Source organism: Mobula hypostoma, chromosome 6, assembly GCF_963921235.1.
Source record: "Mobula hypostoma chromosome 6, sMobHyp1.1, whole genome shotgun sequence".
Lineage (NCBI taxonomy): Eukaryota > Metazoa > Chordata > Chondrichthyes > Myliobatiformes > Myliobatidae > Mobula > Mobula hypostoma.
In genome coordinates, this window is record NC_086102.1 from 146,851,638 (window position 1) to 146,876,822 (window position 25,185).

General features: G+C 42.0%; 1 protein-coding gene across 2 annotated transcripts in view; it reads right to left on the reverse strand.

The window, feature by feature from the left end:
• Positions 1–25,185, reverse strand: part of coq10b (coenzyme Q10B) — a 56,317-nt gene that overhangs the window by 27,939 nt on the left and 3,193 nt on the right. The window contains exon 1 of one of the 2 annotated variants that reach the window (XM_063051937.1): positions 8,936–9,121. The exons of the other annotated variant lie outside the window; for it this stretch is intronic. Within the exon in view, the coding sequence (XP_062908007.1) occupies positions 8,936–9,033 (98 nt within the window). The 5' untranslated portion in view covers positions 9,034–9,121. Of the gene's footprint in view, positions 1–8,935; positions 9,122–25,185 lie in introns of those variants that run through there. 2 annotated transcript variants of the gene reach the window in all.

The following is a 25,185-nucleotide window of genomic DNA, read 5'->3' on the forward strand; positions in this document are numbered from 1 at the left end:
TGATATTGTTTCCTCGTGGCTCGCGGCCCGTGGTCTGGTTGCACGCTTTGCGGCCCGGTGGTTGGGGACCGCTGCCCTAAAGGCAAGAGCCCAGGTACATGAAGTATTTCAGAAGGCATGGGAGATACCGATCTTCATTGCTCAGGGTATACAATGGAAGAGCAGGATGTTGCAGACATTAGTTCGGCTACAGAAGAAATGCTGCATGCATTTAAGGTCACCACACCATAGGAAGGATATGATTGCACTGGTGAGGGTGCAGAAAAGGCTCACCAGGATATTACCAGGATGGAGTATTTCAGCTATGAAGATCCTTTACCTAAAGAAGACTGACAGGACCTGGATGAGGTACACAAATTTGAGGCGTACTGATGGGTACGCCTCAAATTATTCCTTGTGGTAGAAATATTATAACCAGAGGGCATAGATAGGAAATGTAGAGTGAATTTGGAAGATTTGATTTCCTCCTACCAAGAGGATCACTGAAATCTAAAACACACAAACTGAAACAGACATCTCATAATATTGCAGAAGTACTTAGATGATGAGCTATTAACACCACTGCCTTGAAGGCATTGGGATGAGGGCTAGAAATTGGGTACTAGTGTAGACATTGATGGCTGTCATGGACTGAGTGGGCTAAACATCTGTTTCCATACAATATGCCTCTACAAGGTCAGATTAGTATATTAGTTTATTATTGTCAGGCATACTGAGATATGGAAGTTTTGCATGCCTTCCAAACAGATCATTTCATCACATAGGTACATCAAGGTAGTTCAAGGGAAAAGCAATAACGAAATGCACAATAGAGTACTACAGTTACATAGGAAGTGCAGTGCAGGCAGGCAATGTGCAAGGCCATGACAAGGTAGGTTGTACAAGCAGTCTACATGCATGTTCCAAATATATAGTTACGACATCCTGATGAGCTGTTTCCACTCCTGGCCCTCAATTTTCTCCTGGTATCTAGCATTGAAACAGCAGACACCACCACCTAGTAAGCCTCGGCAAGACCAATGGAATAGTCTCCACACACTGCCATGACCTTTGCTCCATAACCTCTCTACAGCCAATTCCTCAGACGAAACAAACTGTTGGGGGGGGGGGGGGGATGAAAAAAATCACAATATCCTATGCGATTCCATGCTGTTGTGTCTATACACTTTGGCAAATCTTCTACTTCAATCTATCTTGAGGTTTTTGTCCATTTCACTACAACCCAACTGCTATCAAAACTCCCAAACACGTTTAAATCTGAAATGGTTCCACAATCACACAGCCTCCGTCTACTTATTATTCAAAATTGTCACCTGTATTTTAACTTGAAAGCCAACATATCAAGAAAAGTTTATGTCTGGTCAACTTATTCCAATTCTTTGGAGGTAACAAGAAGATTCAACAAGGAAAATACATGCAACAGCCTGCATAGATGTTCAACAAGGTCTTGCAATGTAAATGGATTAAAAAGAGTAAAAGCCTTATGATCCAAGTGAGAAGGGAAAATTGGTGCAGTAGCAGGAAGGAGAGCATACTGTTTGATGGATGGTTTTACGACAGAAAGGAGGTTAACTTCCCACCTCCACCATTCAAACATTTAATGATTTACAGCTAATTGTAGGCCAGAGAAGTTTGAGGAAATACCTTTGACACATTTGGAGAGGTACAATAAACAAGGGGATACACAACAAAACAGAAGAAATAGTGTGGTGTGAAGAACAAAGGAATCTTGGCCGATATATCCATGGATGCTTGGAAATAACAGGATGAGTGAATAAGGTAGTTTAAAAAGGTCTATGGGACGCTTTCTTTAATTAAGCAAAATACAAAACAGAAGAGCAGCCAAGCTGCAGAAATTCAACCATAGCCCAAATACTATGCACAGCTTCCCTGGATGTAGCTCCAACAAGAAAAAACAACACATTCACTAAACAGCTAACTTGAGTGGCACATTTAAACACTCATTTACAATCAACACACTATCTGCAAAATGTATTGCACTAATTTGAAAAGATTCTTGAGCAGTACCTCCCAAAGACTACTAAATACAGACAGCAGTAGCTTGGGAACACAACCACCAAAAATATGTTTCCCCACATTGGGCGGCAACTGGAGTTGTCTTCATTCTCTGCCTTTAACATCACTGGGTTTAAATCCTCAAACCTTACCCAAGAAGAATGTGAATATACCTTCACTAAACACTACAGGAACATTTCCATTTCCATGCACATAATGGACAGAATATCAAGGAGGTTGTAACTCAGGACATGGCACCAAAGAAAGCCTGCTGTCATATCCTAAGAATGGCCTCCTACAATAACAATCATTGATGCCAATTCAGTTTTACTTCAAGCCATGGAAATTACCACTGGTCAATTCATCAGTGCAGTTCAGTTCTTTAATGCCTAGTTACATCAAGGCTGCAATGCAATCTCAAGCAGAGTGATCTTGGCAGAAACCAATTTGGGCACTGTCAAGGTTATCGTTAAATTCCAATTGTCAACAATACATTCCATTGTTTCGATTATGAGTGGATTCATGAAACTGTAACCGGCAGGATTGGTACATCCTGCTTTTTTTTTGGACAGGACTAATCCGGTCAATTTTCTACTGTACTTACCAACAAGTTGCTAATACAGGAATGGCAGTAAAATAATTTAACTGTTTCTGGGGCACAAGCTTTTAGTACTACAACCAGAATATTGTTGGGTGCTCATTGACTTTTTTTTGTGTCAAGTGTGTTCAGCCAGCCTTTGCTGTTATGTGAAGTAAACTGAACTGGTTTTAAAACTGGCATCTTTGACTGTGGGGCACTCAGAAGTCTTCACATCAGTTAGTAGTAGAGGCCAGTTTGTGAAGGTCATTGAAGACCCCTTCAGCGATTACAGAAATATTGATCAACTGAGGGAGCTGGCGTCCATCCCTGGGGGGTTTCCTCCACACATTTGACAATACCAACAAACTTCATGTGATTTCACATACGTGGTGAAGACTTACACCAGTTTAGCAACACTATCCCACCTTGTACTACAATGGACTATGTTTTAGGCTTTCATTTGTTCCAGAGAACAAATGTGTTGGTGCTTGCAACACTGTGTCCAACAGTGATCAGCAGCACTGGGGCTCCATAGGGGACTGTCTTGTCTCCCTTTCTCTTCACCATTTACACCTCGGACTTCAACTACTGCACAGTCTTGTCATCTTCAGAAGTTTTCGGATGACTCTGCCATAGTTGGATGCATCAGCAAGGGAGATGAGGCTAAATACAGGGCTACGGTAGGAAACTTTGTCACATGGTGTGAGCAGAATTATCTGCAGCTTAATGTGAAAAAGACTAAGGAGCTGGTGGTAGACCTGAGGAGAGCTAAGGTACCGGTGACCCCTGTTTCCATCCAGGGGATCAGTGTGGACATAGTGGAGGATTACAAATACCTGGGGATACGAATTGACAATAAACTGGACTGGTCAAAGAACACTGAGGCTGTCTACAAGAAGGGTCAGAGCCGTCTCTATTTCCTGAGGAGACTGAGGTCCTTTAACATCTGCCAGACGATGCTGAGGATGTTCTACGAGTCTGTGGTGGCCACTGCGATCATGTTTGCTGTTGTGAGCAGCAGGCTGAGGGTAGGAGACACCAACAGAATCAACAAACTCATTCGTAAGGCCAGTGATGTTGTGGGGATGGAAATGGACTCTCTGACGGTGGTGTCTGAAAAGAGGATGCTGTCCAAGTTGCATGCCATCTTGGACAATGTCTCCCATCCACTACATAATGTACTGGTTGGGCCCAGGAGTACATTCAGCCAGAGACTCATTCCACCGCGATGCAACACAGAGCGTCATAGGAAGTCATTCCTGCCTGTGGCCATCAAACTTTACAACTCCTCCTTTGGAGGGTCAGACACCCTGAGCCAATAGGCTGGTCCTGGACTGATTTCCTAGCATAATCTACATATTACTATTTAATTATTTATGGTTTTATTTAATTATTTATGGTGCAACTGTAACAAAAACCAGTTTCCTCCGGGATCAATAAAGTATGACTATGATTATCAAATGGGTTCTTTGTAAAAAAAGTGTATAATTTGTTTGATTTATGCTCTTTAATGAATCTGCTTGTATCATGCTTGGTGCTTCCGCAAATTAGTTTTTCAAGGCATCTCATTGCTTACGTGAACTTCTGCACACAATCATAAACTCGACTGACTTTGATCCCCTGTGCCACTTCCTTACAAGTGCATGCGATTGTATTGCCATGAACTACGTGATAGACTATGCTAAAAGACAGGGATAGAAACGAATGGACTGCTGGATGAAAAGTAGCATCCTGTGAAATAACTTTCCCAAATCTTTGCATTCCCTAGATTTTAGTCCTGAAAGTCTACATGACTGTGGCCAGAGGTTGTCATTTTTCATCTTAAATCGATTGCTTAGAGGTCCATCCAGTTTTATTTTAACACTAATGCAAGTTCAAAGGCCTTGCTAAAATCCATGTAGACAACATGCACCAGCCTGCCCTCATAAATCCTCTTGGCCAGTTCTTCAAAAACAAGTTTTCCACTCAAAGCCATCCTATTACAGATCAGTCGTTGCCTTTCCAATTGCAAATAAATCTCATCTATCAGAATTCCTTCCTGGAATTTTCTCACTGCTCACTGGTCTGTAGTTCCCTAACTTGTGCCTGCAGCTCTTCTTAAATAAAGGAATGTCAGCCATTCTCCAGTCTTCCAGTACAACACCTGTGAATAACAATGATACAAAAATATCTGCCAGATCCCCAGCAATTTCATCTTTTCCTTTCTACAACATCCTAGGATACACCTATTCATGACCAGGGGATTTGTCCACCTTTCTGTGGCTTCAGGACTTCCAATCTCTGAAAGTTTATTAAAACTTCCAGCTATATTCCATCTGTGAAGGGTAATGTCTCACATAGGTGGCACAGTACAGATACGTCTCTACCAAAGGAGAATGTAAGGCACTCCTTCCCTCTGCTAGCCTGCAGGTCACCCTTGGGCAAGGCGTAGCACCTGCTAGGCCCCCCTGATCTAGGTCACTTGAAGCCATGGGAGTAGGTGGTGGATGGCCCTATGAGCAGTTGGTGCATATTACGTCCTGGTTATGCAACCACTAACAGCAGGCAGAACCTCTGAAGAATACTGAGGGTCATCCATCTTGTAAAGACACTTCCAAGAAGCTAGTGATGGCAAACCACTTCTGTAGAAAAATTTGACAAGAACTATCACGGTCAAGACCATGATCACCCACATCCTGCAGCACAGCACAAGATGATGATGAGCATCTCACATTTTGAGCCCACACATCCATGCACAGAAAGGATATTATACACTTCTGGGCTACAAAATTAAATGTTTCATTCATTAATGCTAACAAATCAAAACTGTATAAAATATTTTGCTCAAAGTACAGAATTCTGTTGAGTTCACATTCAACAAGCACTAGTGATCTCACCTGTATCACCAAAGAAAATTGCAACAGGAATGGAAAATAACAGTCCGCTACTCAACACAGCCTGGTCAAAAGCAAAGTGAAGTGCTCTACACATGCCTTTCTGGTATGAGAATTATGGATATATTAGGGTGAAAGGGGAAAGGTTTGGGGGGAACTTCTTCATTCAGAGTGGTGGGAGTGTGGAACAGGCTGCCATCTGATGTGGTAAATGCTGGCTCACTCTTAAGCTTTAAGAATAAATTGAATAGGTACATGGATGGGAGAGGTCTGGAGGGTTATGGACTGGGTGCAGGTCAATGGAACTAGCCGAATAAAGTTTCAGCACAGACTAGAAGGGCCAAATGGCCTGTTTTCTCTGCTGTAGTGTTCTATGGTTCTATAATAATGATCTATTCTTATTACTACCTAATGAATATTCAAGCCAAAAGATTCAATACAATGAAACTGTAAGCACTTACTAATGCTGAAATATCCAATCCATTTTTTTGTTTGAGGTGAGGAATGTTATCATTAGAACACAGAACATTTTCTATCCGAGACACCAAATATACCAAAACAGCCAAACTGGGAAGTAAAATTTTAACTACAACATCTGTTCGCTGAAATTCCTTCATATTACTCTTTCTTACTGCATCCCTTTTTCCACAATTATAGAAAATATTGTGTAGTATTAGATGACAGAACCACCAATAATGCGATCAACCTTTGAGCAAAATGACCAAAATTCATCTTCAATAAACTTTCAGTGTTCACAACCACCTCTGCCAGGAGTCACCACTTTTGCCTTTGGAACCAAACTTTGTTACACAAGTAGAAAGAAACAATAATCCTATGAAAATGACACCGCATGAAAAAATGAGAATCACATTTACATTTTAATAACATATCCCACTCAGTCCTGATACAGAACTTCAACTCGAAACATCAGCAATTCCTTTCCCCACACATATACAGCTTGACTTGCCAATGAACTTTGATTAATAAGAAACCTATTTCTATGCACAAACTATATGTTCCATTAGTCAGTTCAAGCAGCTACACAGCTACAAGGTTGCAGCTTCCTTCCCCAGACACACTCAAGTGAGCACAGTTACTCTATTTTTATTGACGTTCTCCACTTCACAGCTTGACAGTTTGCTATTAGTTGCATATCAAGATTGGAATAATAATTTTATGAAAATAACAGATCTAAAAATTGGGAATAATATACACATTTTACTAAGAACTGATCAGGATGAGAGCCGTGGCACAGCTGCATCACTAGTAACTTTAGGTGACAATGCAGCTTTACTTTTGGATCTCCCCCTCCCCCTCCCCCTCCAACTTTCAAATCCCTTACTCACTCTTCCTTCAGTTAGTCCTGACAAAGGGTCTCGGCCTGAAACGTCGACTGCACCTCTTCCTACAGATGCTGCTTGGCCTGCTGCGTTCACCAGCAACTTTGATGTATGTTGCTTTACTACAAGTCCTTTATTTTAATTGTTTGTAAAACTTAACAATTCTCACTTAAATTATTTCATTTATTTAGAGGTACAATATGGAACCGGCCCTTTGAACCGTGCTACCCAGTAACCCAACAATTTAACCCAAGCCTAATGACGGGACAATTTACAATGACCAATTATCTACTAACCAGTACATCTTTGCACTGTGGGAGGAAACCTGAACACCTGGAGGAAACCCAGACACGGGAAGAAACATACAAACTTTCTTACAGAGGACATCAGAATTGAACTCCGACATACCAGGCTGTAAAAGTGCTGTGCTGACTGCTGCACTACTGTGATTATACCACTGCAGTCATTTAACTGTTTTAAAAACCTTAGTTCTTTAAAAATATGCACCAAACTTAAAATATTATCACTTACTATAGTGATAGATCACCTACTGCATAAACAAAAGAAAGCTGGTCTTCCCCCTTCCTTTCCAGTCTTGATGAAGGATCTTGGACTGAATTGTTGACTCTTTATTTCTTTCCATAGATACTACCTGAACGGCTGAGTTCCTCCAACATTTTGTTTGTGTTACTGAAACCGGCTGATGTTTTTAGAACATACAGCAGTAAGACCCTTCAGCCTATGATGTTGTACTGACCTTTCAACTTACTCCAAAATCAATGTAATACTTCCCTCCCACATAGCTCTCCATTTTTCTTTCATCTGGGTACCCAGACACTCTTAAATGTCTCTAATGCATCTACCTCTACCACCCTTGACGGCATATTCCATACATCTACCACTGTGTAAAAAATACCTATAGATAGATAGATAGATAGATAGACTTTACTGATCCCGAGGGAAATTGGGTTTCGTCACAGCCGCACCAACATCACTGATACATCTGACATCAATCCCTATATATTCCTCTTACACATTAAATATTATGCCCCCTATTAGCCATTTATGCTGTGGGGGAAAAGGTGCTGGCTGTTCTATGTCTCCTGGTAAATCTCCTCTATACTCTCTTGAAAGCATCCACATACTTCCTATAATGAGGTGACCAGAACTGAAAACAATACTCCAAGTGTGGTCTAACCAGAGTTATATAAAGCTGCAACATTACCTCGCATATCTTGAACTCAATCCCCCCAACTCATGAACGCTAACACACGATACATCTTAACCATCTTATCAACTTATGTGCAACTTTGAGAGATCTATGGATCCCAAGATCCCCGGGCCTCCACACTGCTAAGAATTCTGTTATTAACCCTGTCTTCAAATTCAACTTTTCTTCCGTCACTAAGCCCAGCTCTACATCCTATCAATATTCCATTGTAATCTGAGCCCACTTTCTACATTATGCACATCACCAGCCTTCGTGTCATCTACAAACTCCTCATCCAAGTAATTTATACTTCAAAAAAAATCACAAGAAACAAGAGTCCCAGAACAGATCCCCGTTGAACACCGCCGGTCACCGACGTCCGGGTGGAATACGCTCCATATACTACCATCTGTCTTTTGTAGGTAAGCCAATTCTGAATCCACACAACCTTGTTTTCTTGATCCCATATCTTCGGGCTTCCTCTGAGCCTACCATGGGGAACCTTTTATCCCATTATTTTGAACTACGTTTGAAATAAATTTAACCTGAACCATAAACTACTTCAGAAGCGACCATTACCTTTGTTCAGGCGAGAATGCTTCAGGAATACTGTATCGGAGTGACAGGGATCCTGAGCAGCCAAGGTGTCAGGGATAATTACAATCACGTGAAACTACCGCTATAGTTTAAAAGTCGCGCTGTTTCTCTCAGATCTTAACCTGACGATTCAAAGATCTTCCTCTTTCTTCACCTCTGCCGGCCGGCGCTGACCTACCAACGCCTACAAACCTGATCTGTGGAAAGCCTTTCACATCGAAAACCGAAAGCGACCCGCGAACTTTCCAAGGTCGGCGGCTCGGAACCGAGCGAAGGGGGCTGTGCTTACCGACGTATCAAAACGAGTGTAAAAAACTACCTTACGGTGTGCTTGGTCGGCCTCTCCCGGGCAATGTTAACCGGAAACTCGAATACATCGCACAGCACCTTCCTCAGAGGCCTACCGCTCCTCGCCATTTCACCCTTAGCGAAAGCCGCCAGCTGACGTCAGCTCCAACCTCCAACTCGCCCAGCCAGCCGCCTCTCCGCTCTGGCCTAGCCTGACATGACCCTGCCCCTCGCACCTGATTCGCCCCCTTTGCGGGTGGGTGGTGGCCGGTTACTCGGCAACGCCAAACGTCAATCCAGTGACGTTACATTGTTGCCTTTGGAAGGTTATGTAAAGGTTTTTGTCACGAGATTCGGCTGCGACACCGGCGGTCGGATTACCCCGATACGACCGTACTTTGAGCATATATGGTAACTGCATTTAAAAATACCCTACAAATGTGATCGACCTTTATGTTCGACGTGCGATCAGAAAATTTATATTAAAGTTTTTGTGTTGTACATCATATAATGTTCTTTGCTTAAATTGTCTCGTAGTTTTGAGGAAACAACAAGGCTTTTGATTTAATAATTACTCGATGGCGTGGAAATATGCAACGTTTTAAGCAGAACGTTTACAGAAACAGGAAATTATAGATATTGCATCTATGTATTTATTTTAGATATACTATTAATTATTAAGATCTGGTCTAGGGTGTTATAGGTGCTGAAAATCCACGATTAGTAAGTAATTCTGGAAAAGTAGGAATCTGGCATATTTAGTTTGAATCAGAATCAGTTTATATATGGCATATGTCGTGAAATTGTTGTTTTGCGCCAACAGTGCATTGCAATGCATAACAATAAAACTATAAATTACAGAAATATGATGGTGGAGGGGAAGAAGCCGTTCCCGAAACGTTCAATGCGCATCTTCAGACTCGTGTACTTCCTCCTCGATGATAGCAATGAGAAGAGGGCATATCCTGGGTGCTAGGGTCTTTAATGATGGATGCTACCTTTTTGACACATTGTCTTTTGAAAGTATCCTGGATACTGGCGAAGCTAGTGCCCATGATTGAGTTGACTGAGTTTACAATTTTCTGCTATTTTTTCCTGGCCTGTGCAGTGGCCCCTTCATTCCAGGTGATGATGCAACCAGTTAGAATGCTCTCCACGGTGCAAACTTGCCTGTCTTTGATGACATACCAATTCTCCTCAAACCCGAATCTGTGGGAAGGGCTGTGTTCGAGGATTCATCAGACAATCAGAAAGAATAATCCACGATTGTTATGGATTTATAAAAAACAATTGTAGATAGACCATAAGATATTGGAGCAGAATTAGGCCATTTGGCCCATTGAGTCTGCTGCGCCATTTCATCACGGCTGATCCATCTTTCCTCTCAGCTCCACCCTCCTGCCTTCTCCCCATATCCCTTCATGCCCTGACCAATCAAGAGCCTATCAACCTCTGCTTTAAATATACATACAGACTTGGCCTCCAAAGCTGCCTGTGGCAATGAATTGCACAGATTCACCGCTCCCTGGCTAATGAAATTCCTCCTCATCTCCGGTCTAAAAGGATGCCCCTCTATTCTGAGGCTGTGTCCTCTGGTCTTAGACTCTCCCACCATAGGAAACATTCTCTCCACATCCATTCTATTAAGGCCTTTCACCATTCATTGGGTTTCAATGAAGTCACCCCTCATTCTCCTGAATTCTAGTGAATACAGGCTGAGAGCCATCAAACGCTCTTCATATGACAAGCCATTCAATCCTGAAATTATTTCTGTGAACCTCCTTTGAACCCTCTCCAGTTTCAGCAAATCCTTTCCAAGATAAGTGGCCTAAGCCTGCTCACAATCCTGTACGTGAGGCCTCACCATTGCTTTATAAAGTCTCAACATTACATCCTTACTTTTATATTTTAGTCCTCTTGAAATGAATACTAACATTGCATTTGCCTTCCTCACCACAGACTCAACCTGCAAATTAACCCTTAGGGAATCCTGCACAAGGACTCCCAAGTCCCTTTGAGCTTCCAATTTTTGTATTTTCTTTCCATTTAGAAAATAGTCGATCCTTTCAGTTCTACCAAATGCATGACCACACACTTACTGACACTGTATTCAATCTGCCACTTCTTTGCCCATTTTCCTAGTCCATCTGAGTCCTTCTGGAGCCTCTCTCCTTCCTTGAAACTATCTGCCCCTCCACCTATCTTTGTTTCGACTGCAAACTTAGCAACAAAGCCACCAATTTCATAATCCAAATCATTGACATAAAATGTAAAAAGAATCGGTCCCAACACAGACCCCTGTGAAGCACCACTAGTCACCGGCAGCCAACCAGAAAAGGCTCCCTTTCTTCCCACTCTTTGCCTCCTGACAATTAGCCACTGCTTTATCCATGCTAGAATCTTTCCTGTAATGCCATGGACTCACAGCTTATTAAGCAACCTTATGTGTGGCACCTTGTCAAAGGCCTTCTGAAAATCCAAGTACACAACATCAACCGATTCTCATTCATCTATCCTGCATGTTTATTTCTTCAAAGAATTCCAACAAATTTGTCAGGCATGATTTTCCCTTGAGGAAACCATGCTCACTATGGTCTATTTTATCATGTGCCTCCAAGTACTCTGAAACCATATCCCTAACAATCAACTCCAACATCTTCCCAATCACTGAGGTCAGACTAACTGGCCTATAACTTCCTTTCTTCTGCCTCTCTCCCTCCTTGAAGAGTGGACTGACATTTGCAAATTTACAGCCTTCCAGAACCATTCCAGAATCTAGTGATTCTTGAAAGATCATTACTAATGCCTCCACAATCTCTTCAGCCACTTCTTTCAGAACCCTGGGGTATACACCATTTGGTTCAGGTGACTTATCAACCTTTCAGTTTCTGAAGCACCTTCTCCCTAGTAATGGTAACTTCACACACTTCATGACCCCTGACATTTGGAGCGTCCACCATACTGCTTGTGCCTTCCACAGTGAAGACTGATGCAAAATACTTATTCAATCTCCCATTTCCTTGTCCCCCTTTACTACCTCTCCAGCATCGTTTTGTGGGGTCCAATATCTACTGTCACCTCTCTTTTACACTTTATGGATCAGCTTTTTAATCCTCTTTAATATTATTGGCTAGCTTTCTTTTGTGTTCCATCTTTACCTTATTAATGACTTTTTTTAATTGCCTTCTGTTGGTATTTGAAAGTTTGCCAATCCTCTAATGTCCCACTAATTTTTGCTCTATTATATGCCCTCCCTTTGGCTTTTATGTTGGCTTTGACTTCTCTTGTTAGCTATAGTTGTGACATCTTGCCTTTAGAATACTTCTTCCTCTTTGGGATGTATATATCCTGTGCCTTCCAAATTGCTTACAGAAATTCCAGCCATCGCTGCTCTGCGGTATTTCCTGTCAGTGTTCTTTTCCAGTCAGTTTTCTTTTCCAAGCAATTCTGGCCAACTCCTCTTTAATGCCTCTGTAATTCCCTTTACTCCAGTGTAATATTGATACATCTGACTTTAGCTTCTCCTTCTCAAATTTCATGGTGAATTCGATCATATTATGATCATTTGCCCCTAAGGGTGCTTTTACCTTAAGCTCTCTAAGCAATTTTGGTTCATGGCAAAACACCCAATCCAGAACAGAGGATCCTCCAGTGGGCTCAAGCATGAGCTGCTCTAAAAAAGCCATTGCATAGGCATTCTAGAAATCTCCCCTCTTGGAATCCAGCACCAACCTAATTTGCTCAATCTACATACATATTGAAATCCCCAATGACTATTATAACATTGCCCTTTTGGCATACATTTTCTATCTCCTATTGTAACTTGTAAACCACTTACTTACTACTGTTTGTGGTTCTGTATATAACTCCCATCAGGGTCTCTTTACCCTTGCACTTCCTTAGCTCTATCCACAATGATACAACACTTTCCGACCCTATGTCACCTCTTTCAATTGAATGTGTCCCCACAAAATCATTCAGAGTCTTCCCTAACCAGAAGCCCTGGATGAGGTTCACAATCAGCTGAGGGTCAGAGTAGTGTCAGTCAGGTCTGGTGAAAGTTACAAGAAGTCCAGGTACGATCTCCGGAAAGTCATCACATGTGCAAACTGGCAATTTCGGACCAAAGTTTGAATGAATGAAGGATGCTCAACACGTGTTGTAGGTCTTGATTACTATCACCTCCTTCAAAGTGAAACCAAATGACATGGGTGACAGTAAGGCTTCACTCCCAGATGAGCTCAATGCCTTTTACACTCACATCAAAACATGGAGGTACCTTCACAAACACCCACGGTCCCTAATGACCCAGTGATTTCAGTCTCTGAGACTGACGTGAGAGCCTGTTTCAGGAGGGTGAACCTACTGAATGCACTCGGCCCAGACAGGGTACCTGACTGAGTACTAAAGACCTGTGCAAATCAACTGGCTGGAGCATTCACCAATATCTTAAACCTCCCTCTTCAGCAGCTGCTTCAAACTGACTCCAATTATAATGGTGCCTCAGAAGAATATGGAAATCTGCTTCTATGACTAACGTCCAGTGGCATTTACAGTACATACAGTGTGATGAGGTGCTTTGAGAGGTTGCTAATGAAACAGTTCAACTCCTGTCTGAGGAGTGACTTGGATCCACTCCGATTTGCTTACTGTCACAACAGGTCAACAGTAGATACAGTTTCATTGGCTCTTCACTCAATCCTGGAACATATGGACAGCAATGATACATACATCAGGATGCTCTTCATTGACTACAGCTCAGCATTCAATACTATTATCCCCTCAAAACTAACCAATAAGTTTTAAGACTTAGGCCACAATACCTCCTTATGAAACTGGATTCTCGATTTCCTCACTTGCAGACCCCAGTCAGTTCAGATTGGCAACAACACTTCCTCCATAATCTCCATCAGCACAGGTGCACCACAAGGCTGTGTGCTTAGCTCCTATGACTGTGAGGCTAAGCCGAGCTCCAACACCATACTTAAGTGTGCTAGTGACACCACTGTCAAAGGTGGTGGCAAATCAGCATTAAGGAGGGGAGGGCGACTGAAAACCTGGCAGAGTGGTGCCACAACCTTTCACTCAATGAGAGCAAGACCAAAGAGATAATTATTGACTTCAGTAGCAGGAAACCAGAGGTCCATGAGCCAGTCCTTATCGGGGGGGATCAGAGGTGGAGAGGGTCAGCAGCTTTGGTGTTATCGTTTCAGAGGATCTGTCCTGGGTCAGCACATAAGTGCCATTATGAGGAAAGCACGGCAGTGCCTTTACTTCCTTAGAAGTTTGCAAAGATTCAGCATGTCATCTAAAATTTTGACAAACTTCTATAGATGTACAGTGGAGAGTATATTGACCGGTTGCATCATGGCTTGGTGTGGAAAAGAAAACAAAAAGTAGTGGATATGACCCAGTCCATCATGGGTAAAGCCTTCCCCAACACTGAGCACATGTACATGTCACAGGAAAGCAGCATCCATCATCAAGGACACCCAATATCCAGGCCATGATCTCTTCTTGCTGCTGCAGTAAGGAATAGTTGACCAATCATCAACTGGTCTCGGTTAGGCAATTCACTATGCAACTCTTAATTTATCAAAGCTGGCACTGTACTGTCACTGCACGAACACCAATGTAACTACGTTGACCTCGGGACAACAACTTAAAACATGAATTCTACAGTTCCTTCTGTACCAACACTCACTCAGACGACTTCTCCAATTTATAACATCAAAATAGGGGATTTCCTGTTGGCCAAACGATTGATCCTTCTTCTCCCAGCCCCTGGTATGGGTATCTTACTTGCGAGTTAGTCTCCAGAGTTCTCGCCCATTTGCATTCAAAGCCCCTCATTCCTTTACCCTTCCCTTATCAGTTCAAAGTTGTGTTTCAATCTCGTTGGCTCAAGGTCATCTGACTGTCAGATTCCCATTGGATGAAGCCAAGGGATACACAACTTCATGCCTTAAGTAACTTCTTTTGTTCTATTCAACTCTGGGGTGCAAACCAATCAAATCAGCTCACCCAGACACCGGCTGAGATAACAAGATTACTTCTGCAAACCTACCACTGTTCCTATTAAACAGCTGTCTGAGAATGGCCTCAGGTTTAACAATTCATTAGCAGAAACTCCTTGTGTCCACCTTTAATGAAGTTATTTCAGAGCAAGAATCAGTTCAGAAAATGTGAGCCTCCATTCCTACAAGCACATGGCAAGAACAAAGACATCTGCTTTGTCTACTTTCACTGTCCTTGTCCCATATGAGTCAATGTTTTCTTCCATATATTAATTCCTTCTTGGCCAACAGAAGAAGGTACAGGAGCCTCAGGACCCACACCGCCAGGTTCAGGAACAGTTATTACCTCTCAACCATCAGCCTCTTGAACCAGAGGGAATAAATTCACTCACTCACCCCATCACTGAACTGTTCCCGCAACCTATGGACTCACTTTCAGAATTCATGTTCTTGATCCTTACTGATTTATTTTTTTTTCTCTTTTTGTATTTGCCCTGTTTTGTTTTTGCACACTGGTTGTTTGTCCATCCTGTTGCATGCAGTCTTTCATTGACTCTATTACAGTTCTTGCAATTACTGTGAATGCCTGCAAGAAAACGAATCTCAGGGTTGTATATCATGTATGTATGTAACTTGATAATAAATTTACTTTGTATTTTGTATAATACCCTCTAATCCTCTGTGCTTTAATTTTGCACACTTATCTCATGTGACCAAAGTAAAACCCTCCTGAAAATCCAAGTATACCATGCCGGTTTATCAGCTCTATTTGTATTCTCAAAACACTTAAATAAATTTGTTAATTTATTATCAACGCTCACTTTATCAAATCTTGTGTTATGTTTTCTAAGTGTTAACATATTCCAACTTTCATTATAGGTTCTATCATTTTCCGCACTTCTAGTCTGTAGCTCCCTGCTTTTCTTTATTCTCGTTTTTAGTGGGCTTACACACTCTGTGGGAAATCTCCATTTCGGAAATGTTTCCTTTTGGAAGATGACCATCAATGACACAGGACAGACCAAGACTGAAAAAACTGACAAAACCACATAATTATAACATATAGTTACAACAGTGCAACAATACCATAACTTGATGAAGAAGTCCATGAGCACAGTAAAAGTTCAAAGTCCCTAATGCATCGCTATTTCCAGCAAAATTTCCTTTAATATTTTGTGTTATAGATTATTAAGTTCTGGGTATTTGTCAGCCTTTGATCCTATGAATTTCCCGAGCACTATTTCCAATCTTTTGGTTCTACTCTTTCTGCATGGATTTCCAATTTCTTCTTTAATTCTAACTACTATATCACCAGTCCGGGAGATTATAGACAACTCCCAACAGTGATATTGGCCACCTTAGACTTCCTTGGCTCTGTCGGTATCGATCATAATTCATGACTTTTTGAGTCAATGTCCATTCACATGAGATTACTGCTTTGAGGTTCTTCTTTTAAATTTGCCTACAAACTTACTATATTGCGTTGATTGCCTTCTTTATTAACCATTTTTTGCCCGTCTTTCAGAGCAAATCAGGTGTATTATCACTGACTTCTATAATGTGAAATGTGTTGTACTGCAGCAGCAGTAGAGTGCAAAGCTGTTAAATTACTATAAATTACAAAATAAATAAATTGCGTAAAAAGGGGGATAGTGAGGTAGTGTTCATGGATCACTCAGAAATCTGATGATGGAGAGGAGCAAACTGTTCTTGAGTTGTTCAGGGTACGTCCCAAGCTCTTGTATCTCCACCCTGATGGTAATAATGAAAAGAGGGCTTGTTCTGGATGGTAAGTCTCCTTAATAATGAACCCTGCTTTCTTGAAGGTTACCTCAATGATGGGGAGGATTGTGCCCATGTTGGGTCTGGCCAATTCTACAGCCCTCTGCAGTCTCGTACACGGAAGCTCCATACCAGGCTGTGATGCAACCGATGCTTTCCACTGTACATCTTTGAGAAATTTGCATGAGTCTTTGTTAACATACCACATCTTCTCAAGCTCCTACTGAAGCAGAGCTGCTGTTGTGCCTCCTTTGTGAGTGCAGCAATGATTGAATAAATTCCTAAATATTAAGTCATTCAATTCCCATCCTTGGTGACTCACAATTGTACCTTTATAATGGCAACAATTTTGTAATTGTATCAATATTATGTTATAACAATATACTAACCATGGTAATTCATTTACCTGATTGCAAATGCAGCCTGTAAGACCTCGGGCCTTTTTAGATAACTCATACTGATAGTACAGTACCAAAAATACCCTGACATCTGGCTGGTCACCCTCCCCCTCCAGAACTGCTGCAGCCACTCTGTGACATACCCAACGCCAGTACCAGAGAGGCAACATCCATTGTGGAGCACCTGCAGAAATGTTTATTTGTTCCTCTTGAAATTAAATCTCCCGTCACCAGAGCTTTCTAACAGTTCTTCCTTCCTACTTACACTGCAGAGCTACCCGTGGTTTCACAAACATTGATACTGTTGACTTCCAATGGGAAGCCATCTCTCAAGTACATACAGTACTGTGCAAAAGTTTTAGGTACATCTATAGGGCGCCTAAGACTTTTGCACAGTACTGTATTTCTCAACGGTGGAGCGGAGACCATATTTGAAAATTCGGTGGCAGCAAAGGATGTTGGGAATGGTGAGGATGGAGTGCCACAGAAAGGGTGTGGGGCAGGTAGCAAAGGAGTGCCAGAGCAGGGGTGGTGCAAGTGCAGGCACACCCAGCCCTGAGACAGCAGGCAAGGTTATTTGATTCCAAACAATTGGTTTATTGGTCATTACAGAATGCCTCTCTGATGCTTCCTGCTCCCTCCCCTCTCCCTACCCCCTTCCCACTCTCAGTCCACAATAGAGACCCATATCAGAATCAGGTTTATCATTACTAACATATGGCCACAAAGGATTTCTGAACTTCATGTCTTTTGCTACTCACCATTCCCCTTCTGCTTGGGGAGACTTTACCCCTAATGCCACCTGCACACATCCCAGCATCACGGATACTCCACAGTGAATCCATCCACATAGAACAGTTAACACTTCCTGCACGCACGATTACCAAAGACACTGACAGTATCCCTCATACGCCTCATAGCACAGGAGGATTTTTCCATGAGTCTGAACTCTTCTGCCATGAAATAAATTTGAATTGCCGAAGTTAAATGCTATTACAAACGTAATTACACCAGCGTCTTCTTTCATTCCTAACACTTAATCCACATTCTCAGAACATTGGTTAATATACTGAACTGTTAATCTGTGAAAGAAATGAAACTGCTTGAATATTGAATCCAATCAAGCCTAATCAGCACTGTTTGGTGAAAAGATTTGACCAAAAAAGTACTGGAGGATCTTAGTGTATCAGGTAGCACCTATGAAGGGAAATGGAAAGTCAACATTTCAGGTTGAGAACCTTCATCTGAACTCTGGAATAAGTACAGAAATTGCAAGAAACACAGTGGATCAGGGAGAACCTGTGTACTGGGGAATAGAGTTAACATTTCAGGTTGGAGACCACTTTCTGGGTCTTTTTCATCAGCATTTTTTTGAGGTTCATTTATGAAAGGGAATTTGTTTTCAACAAATTGCTACAGTTGAGAATTTAGCATCCAGGGATGATAAAGGAGAACAGAGGAAGTCATATATCTGTACTTCCAGTAGGAATTTGATAAGGTGCCCTGTGAGGGGTTACTGTAAACATAAGAGCATATGGCACAAAGAGCAGGATGCTGAAACAGCTTTGCATGTCAGGCAGCACCACAGAAGAAAATGGATAGTTGATGTTTTGTGTTGAAACCCTACATCTGGACAGAAAAATTAGAGATGAAATGGCCAATATTGAATGGCAAAAGAGAGAGTAGGGCAACAGCTGGTAGGGATAGGTGGATCCAGGCGAGAAAGGTTTGACTGGTATATGTTTGGGTGGAAAAATGACAGATATCACCTGAGAAGTGATTGATGGAGCCTACAGAGGGCTGCCAATTATGGAATCTGATAAGAAAGGGAAGCAAATAAGGGAGGAGGCAAGGGCAGATGGGAACAGTGGAAGGGTGTATGGGTGATGAATAGATGCGGATGGGGAAAGAAAAAGGGAGACAGGGCATTGGGGTTGTGGCTTGGAAAAAAAAGGTGTGCACGAGAGGGCCTGGGTGGATCAGAAGGAACCAGGAAGAGACAAAGTGGGAGCATATTACCTGAAAATGGAGAATTCAACATTCATGCCATTGGGTTATTGGAATATGAGATGCTGTTCTTCCAACGCCCAGAAGAAGGCAAAGCCAAACCATTTCTGAGGGAAAAAAATGCCAAATACAATCATGGTCATGGACAGAGCAACAGTGTGAAGGGTGTCTCCCCACAAGCAATAATCCCTCACTAGGTAGATAGATTGAAGACCGTGAACGACACAGCACATAATGATGATGATATTCTTCAAGTTTGCATTTGGCTTCGCTCTAGCAGTGGAGGAGGCAAGGAACAGACAGGTTGCTGTGGAAATAGGGAGGGGAATTAAAATGACTTGCAATTTAAATGATGGCCATGGCAGGCAGAGCCTATGTGCTCAGCAAAGTGGTTGTCCAGTACATACTTAGTCTCACTAATGTAAAGGAGGCCACTGTTTGTGATCAAAGTCATTGAGAGACACTGAAGCTGGTGATATAGAAATCTTTATTTGTCACAACGCTGCAAGCATCAGTCTGGAGACACTCTCTGTAGAGGCTCTCAAACCCAAATGTACATAACATTTTTATACCCTCAAGGTTGAAGGCAACAGCAAGGTGATTCAATACAATTTCAATCATTACAATGACATTGCCTACTTCAATACTTTGGGTTGAGAAATGGTTCCTTTGAGATACATAGTAGAAGCACATTGTAATTGATAAGACAACTCTGAAAGTCCAAGCACCATTGGGAGAAACTAATTAACACAAATATTCTAAAACCTTTTGATGACACTAGAGCTAAACACCCAAAATTAATGTTGGCAGGGCTGTCTCTGAGTACACAATAATGTAAGCACACAAAAAACTATTGACTGCCTATGCCTGTGACCATGTTTGATATACTAAGTGACAACATCCGTTTGGTCTACAATGGGTACAAATAATTTACCCATGTTGCCCAGTTTGATGCAGACCAATTAACACAATCCCATTGTTTTAATGCTTGACTCCTTCACATGCAATCTCTTTGTCTGTGGAGCAGCCTGTCCCTTAAACTTCAATTTACTCCTTGCAATTTACAAAAAGAAAACTGAAGGCTAATTGCAAGCTTCCTGAACTTACTTACATTTACAATACGAACTGAAGCCTGTTTCTTGATTGATTTAATATCTGCTAGATTCACATTACTCCAGAATGCTCTCCTCTTGGTCCCTGGACAGAAATCTGTCCCAGCAAGGCCAAATATTAAGGAGGATCTAATTAAGCAGGGCAGTGAAAATGCCCTTCACTTTGGATCCCTTCCCCAATTGTTGACCTACGTGAACCGGCATCTACACCATCCAACATCCCTAAATGGCTATCTACAAGACTGTGCAGAGATGACAATAAAGCATCCTCTTCACTCCTTCAATCTCTGATTGCTAAAGCTATCTGTAGTAGCTATCCACTCATGATGCTGGAGGAACTCAGCAGATCAAGTAGCATCTATGGAAAAGAGTACAGTCGAAGTTTCGGGCTGAGACCCTTCATCAGAATTATTTTGACAACCGGTCTTTTTGATCGCTCTGCAGGAGGGTTTGGGGGTCATTTCTTTTCGAGTTGCTGCAAGGACCTTGCCCTGGTGGCACCCCCTCATGTACTGTACTGAGGAATTCTTTGAAGAGATTTCATGTAGGATGGATAAAGGGGATGTAGTAGATGTTGTACATTTGGACTTTCAGAAAGCCTTTGACAAGGTGTTACATATAAGGCTGCTTAACAAGCTATGAGACCATGGTATTACAGGAAAGATTATAGCATGGATAAAGCAGAGGCTGATTGGCAGGAGGCAAAGTGTGGGAATAAAAAGATCCTTTTCTGGTTGGTTGCCAGTAACAACTGGTATTCCACAGGGGTCAGTGTTGGGACTGCTTCTTTTTATGCTGTAGATCAATGATTTAGATGATGGAATAGATGACTTTTTTGCCAAGTTTGCAGGTGATATGAAGATTGGTGGAGGAACAGGTAGTGTTGAGGAAATAGGTAAGCTGCAAAAGGACTTAGACAGATTAGGAAACTGAGTAAGAGAGTGGGAAATTAAATACAATGTTGGAAAATGTATAGTCATGCACTTGGTAGTAGAAATAAACATGCAGACTACTTTCTAAATAGGGAGAAAATGCAAAAATCTGAGATGAAGAGTGACTTGGGAGTCCTTGTGCAGAACACCCTGAAGGTTAACTTGCAGGTTGAATCCGTGGTGAGGAAGGCAAATGCAATGTTAGCATTCATTTCAAGAGGTCTAGAATCCAAGAGAAGGGATGTGATGCTAAAGCCTTATAAGGTACTGGTGAGGCCTCACCTTGAGTATTATGAACAGTTTTGAGCTCCTCATCTAGGAAAAGATGTGCTGACATTGAAGAGGATTCAGAGGAGGTACACAAGGATGATTCCAGGAATAAAAGGGTTATCATATAAGGAACGTTTGATAGCTCTAGGTCTATACTCGCTGGAATTTAGAAGGATTGGTGGGGGGGGGGTGGAAATCTCATTGAAATCTTTTGAAAGTTGAAAGACCTAGACAGAGTAGACGTGGAAAGAATGTTTCCCATGGTGGGAGAGTCTAGGACAAGAGGGCACATCCATTCAAAAAGGAGGTGTGGAGAAATTTCTTTAACCAGAGGGTGGTGAATTTGTGGAATTTGTTGCCATGTGCAGCTGTGGAGGCCAGGTCGTTGGATGTATTTAAGACAGATTAATAGGTCCTTGATTGGACATGGCATCAAAGGTTACTTGGAGATGTCCGGGGAGTGGGGCTGAGGACAGCAAAAAAGGATCAGCCTTGGTGAAGCAGACTTGATGGGCCAGATGGCCTAATTCAGCTCCTATGTCTTATGGTCTTATGATCGCTGGCCCAACCACTGAAAGGGCCCAGCTTATTTGTATTCACTCCCCATTCTGCTGCCTTCTCACTTTCTCGGTCTGCTTTGCCATTGAGGTTGTGGAACTTGATGTCTCTGCCTTACCTTGTATCCCTTTCCATCTATTTTCCCCAATATCTTTCTATTCTGATCTATGCAACCAAACATGTGCCTCCAAGAACCATCCTTCATTGTAATTCAAACTTTATTCATGGTTTGCTGACACCCTCTCTCTCTGTCTTCCGCATTTATGTTTCTGTTCTCTTTCATCTATGTGTCTAGTGTGACACAGGAGGCTTATGTTCATCACTTAGGTTCTCTGTAATGATACTGTTAGTGGGTGGACTTGAACCCTTGTTCTGTCTGTGAGGGCAACAAGAAGGTGAGTCATATGGTATAACCTGAATCTAGTGTTTCAACTGGGTGCCTCACCGGGTCTGAACACAGACACAGGTGTCATTCGTGCTGAGCATCATTTGTGGTCCTATCCACTGGGAGTGAAACCCGTTTTTCCAGGCAGCTCCCTTACCGTGACTTGACCACTCAGCTGTCGGAGGACTATCTTCTCTCCCGCTGGCTCTCTCCAATCAGTAATACGTTGCTGCTGTTTTGCTCGATCCCTCGAAACAGCAGTTACCCTGGTTATAGTGGTCCTTCACATCTCCATGTAATCTTACTAAATTGGCACTTGTATTTTCTTCCTGAAAATTTCCATCAACTCATGTTCATTTTCTCTCTTTGCTCTGTGATTTGCAGACTCATTCCCTTTCTGCTCCTTTCTCTCCCCTTTCTTGTGTGTGCTTCTAATATTTCTTGTCTGTGTTGGATCCCTACCCATGGGACATCCTGACATGATTCCCACACATTGTCCTGTCTCCTGACCCTGCTTGTGGCTGCTGTCTCTCTGTGGGCCGTGTTAGCTGCTCTGTGGATCATATATATTTCATCCACGTTATTTCTCCCTTTCCTGAATCTATGATAGCGCTTGCATTACTTCAGAAGGTCTTATCTCCACAGTCTTAACTCGACACATTGGAGGCTGTGGGAAAACAAAGGACCCTACGGAAAATCCTGGCAATTCTGGACAATGTTCCTTAACCCCTGCATGCAACTTTGGCTGAACAAAGGAACACTTTTAGTAATAGGCTAAGATAACTGTGCTGCTCCAAGGCGCGCTATATGAGGTCATTAGATTCTATAATGAGTCAACCTATAGCCAGGGAAGTGATGACACTCTCCTGTTAGACTGTTTGAGGTCATGTTTTTTTTTCTTTCTTACTTCTCTTCTAAAATTTGTATATCTGTGCTCTTGTAATGCTGCTGTGGCATAGTGATTTCCTTTGGGATCAATAAAATATCTATCTCTCCATCTATCTGTGACCATGTCTTGTCAGCCAACGTGTTCTAGTATAGTGATGTTACTAGGATGACCAATGGAATGTTGGCCTTCATTGCAAAAGGTATAAAGTGTCAGTACCTCCAGCTGAACTTTGTCTTTTTGTGTGTTTTCGCCCTACCTGTCAGTCTGTGGTTTTGTATTGCCATGTGCTCCTGTCCCCGCTCCTGCTCTACTCCGGCCTCTGTATTACTGAGTACTCCGTTTCTCATCTGTTTCTCATTATTACCTGTTTTGCTGCCACCTGTGTCTCATTGTGCTCCACCTATCATCTGCCTCTCTGTTTATTGCTCGGTGTATTTCAGTCCTGTTTCTTGCCAGATTGTGCCAGTGAGTTTTCCAGCATTTGTATCTGAACTCTGTCTGTCTGAATATTGACTCTGCCTGTTTCCTGATTCTGGTTTTTGGATTTCTCTGGAATTTTTGATCTCCGCCTGAACTTTGATGCCAACTTTGTTGCCCCTCTGGATCTGCTGCTCAGTAAATATCACAGTACGCACAGTACTTGGTCTGCGATTGGGTCCCTGCTTCAGCGTCCTGATAATAAAGTATTGATGCAGGAAACCTTTAATAGAATTTTCCAGGATGGTGCTGAGAAAACCCCTGGAATACTGTGTAGTTTTGTTCTCAATGTTTGAGGAAGATGAATACATATCAGAAATGGAGCAGAGAAGATTCCCTCCTGAGATGGAATTAGCCTTTGAAGAAAGTTTGAGTGTTGGTGGATACTGATGGGATATTTACTTCAGTGTGGAAGTGTTAACCCACGGAGCAAAGTTTCAGAATGAGAGTCACCCACTACAGCTGGCGATATGGGTGAATTTCTTCCTTCAGAAGGTTGGCAACCTGTGGAATTCTCTAATGCAATCAACTGTGCTTGCTGTCACTAACATCTAAAAATTAAATCTGAAATAACGTCAAATTATGAGGAAGACAGGATCAACATACTGTATGTAAGGTGGTGCTTGACACACACTTAAACTGAAAAGGGATCAGGAGCTTGAGAGTGTGAAAGTGATATTGAGAGTAAGATTGAATTGACCTTGCTTAGTGAATCACTAAGCAGGTTTGAGAGGCCAATAGACCTACTCCTGATCCTTTTTTGTCTTTTTGGATGAAGCGGATATTCTGACCAATATTATTTGAACTATTAAAAACTTAAGTTGCTTCATTCAATTGTTTCTTAAACTATACTTTTTTTCTATTCAATTTTCTCATCCATTCTGGGAAGAGCTATATTAAGAAATCTTTAAACTGTGGAAATAAAAATGTCTTCCAACAAAGCACACTCCCCCCCCGCCCCCACACAATCTATTAAAGCAAAACACTGCCTTGCTCTCTTATAATCCTGCAATTCTGTGTAGTTATGCTACATTGACTGAAGCCTCTTGGCAAGCAAGGCAGCAGTTCATGGGTTCAAAGCTTCGAAGATTCATTTTTTAAACACTGCGTGCATCTTTACACAATTCTGAAACTTATCTTCTCTAGATAGCCACACATTCCCCAGACAAAAGAGAACAGCATCCTGATCTCCAAACCCCAAAAACCTTCCCCCACACAAAATGGGACAGGAACACCGATCCCAAAAAACCCCTCCCCCCCACACAAAAAGCTAACAGACCACAACAAAATATCAACCCCCAAACACCCTCCCCTCACACAACAAAACGGAAAAGGAACAGGCAATAAAAAAAACACAAAATATATTAACCTTAAGTCTGAATAAGTCCACAGTCCATAAATGCAAAACCACAATACCATCCTCTGATATCATTGAGATTCATCGAAAGAGAGCA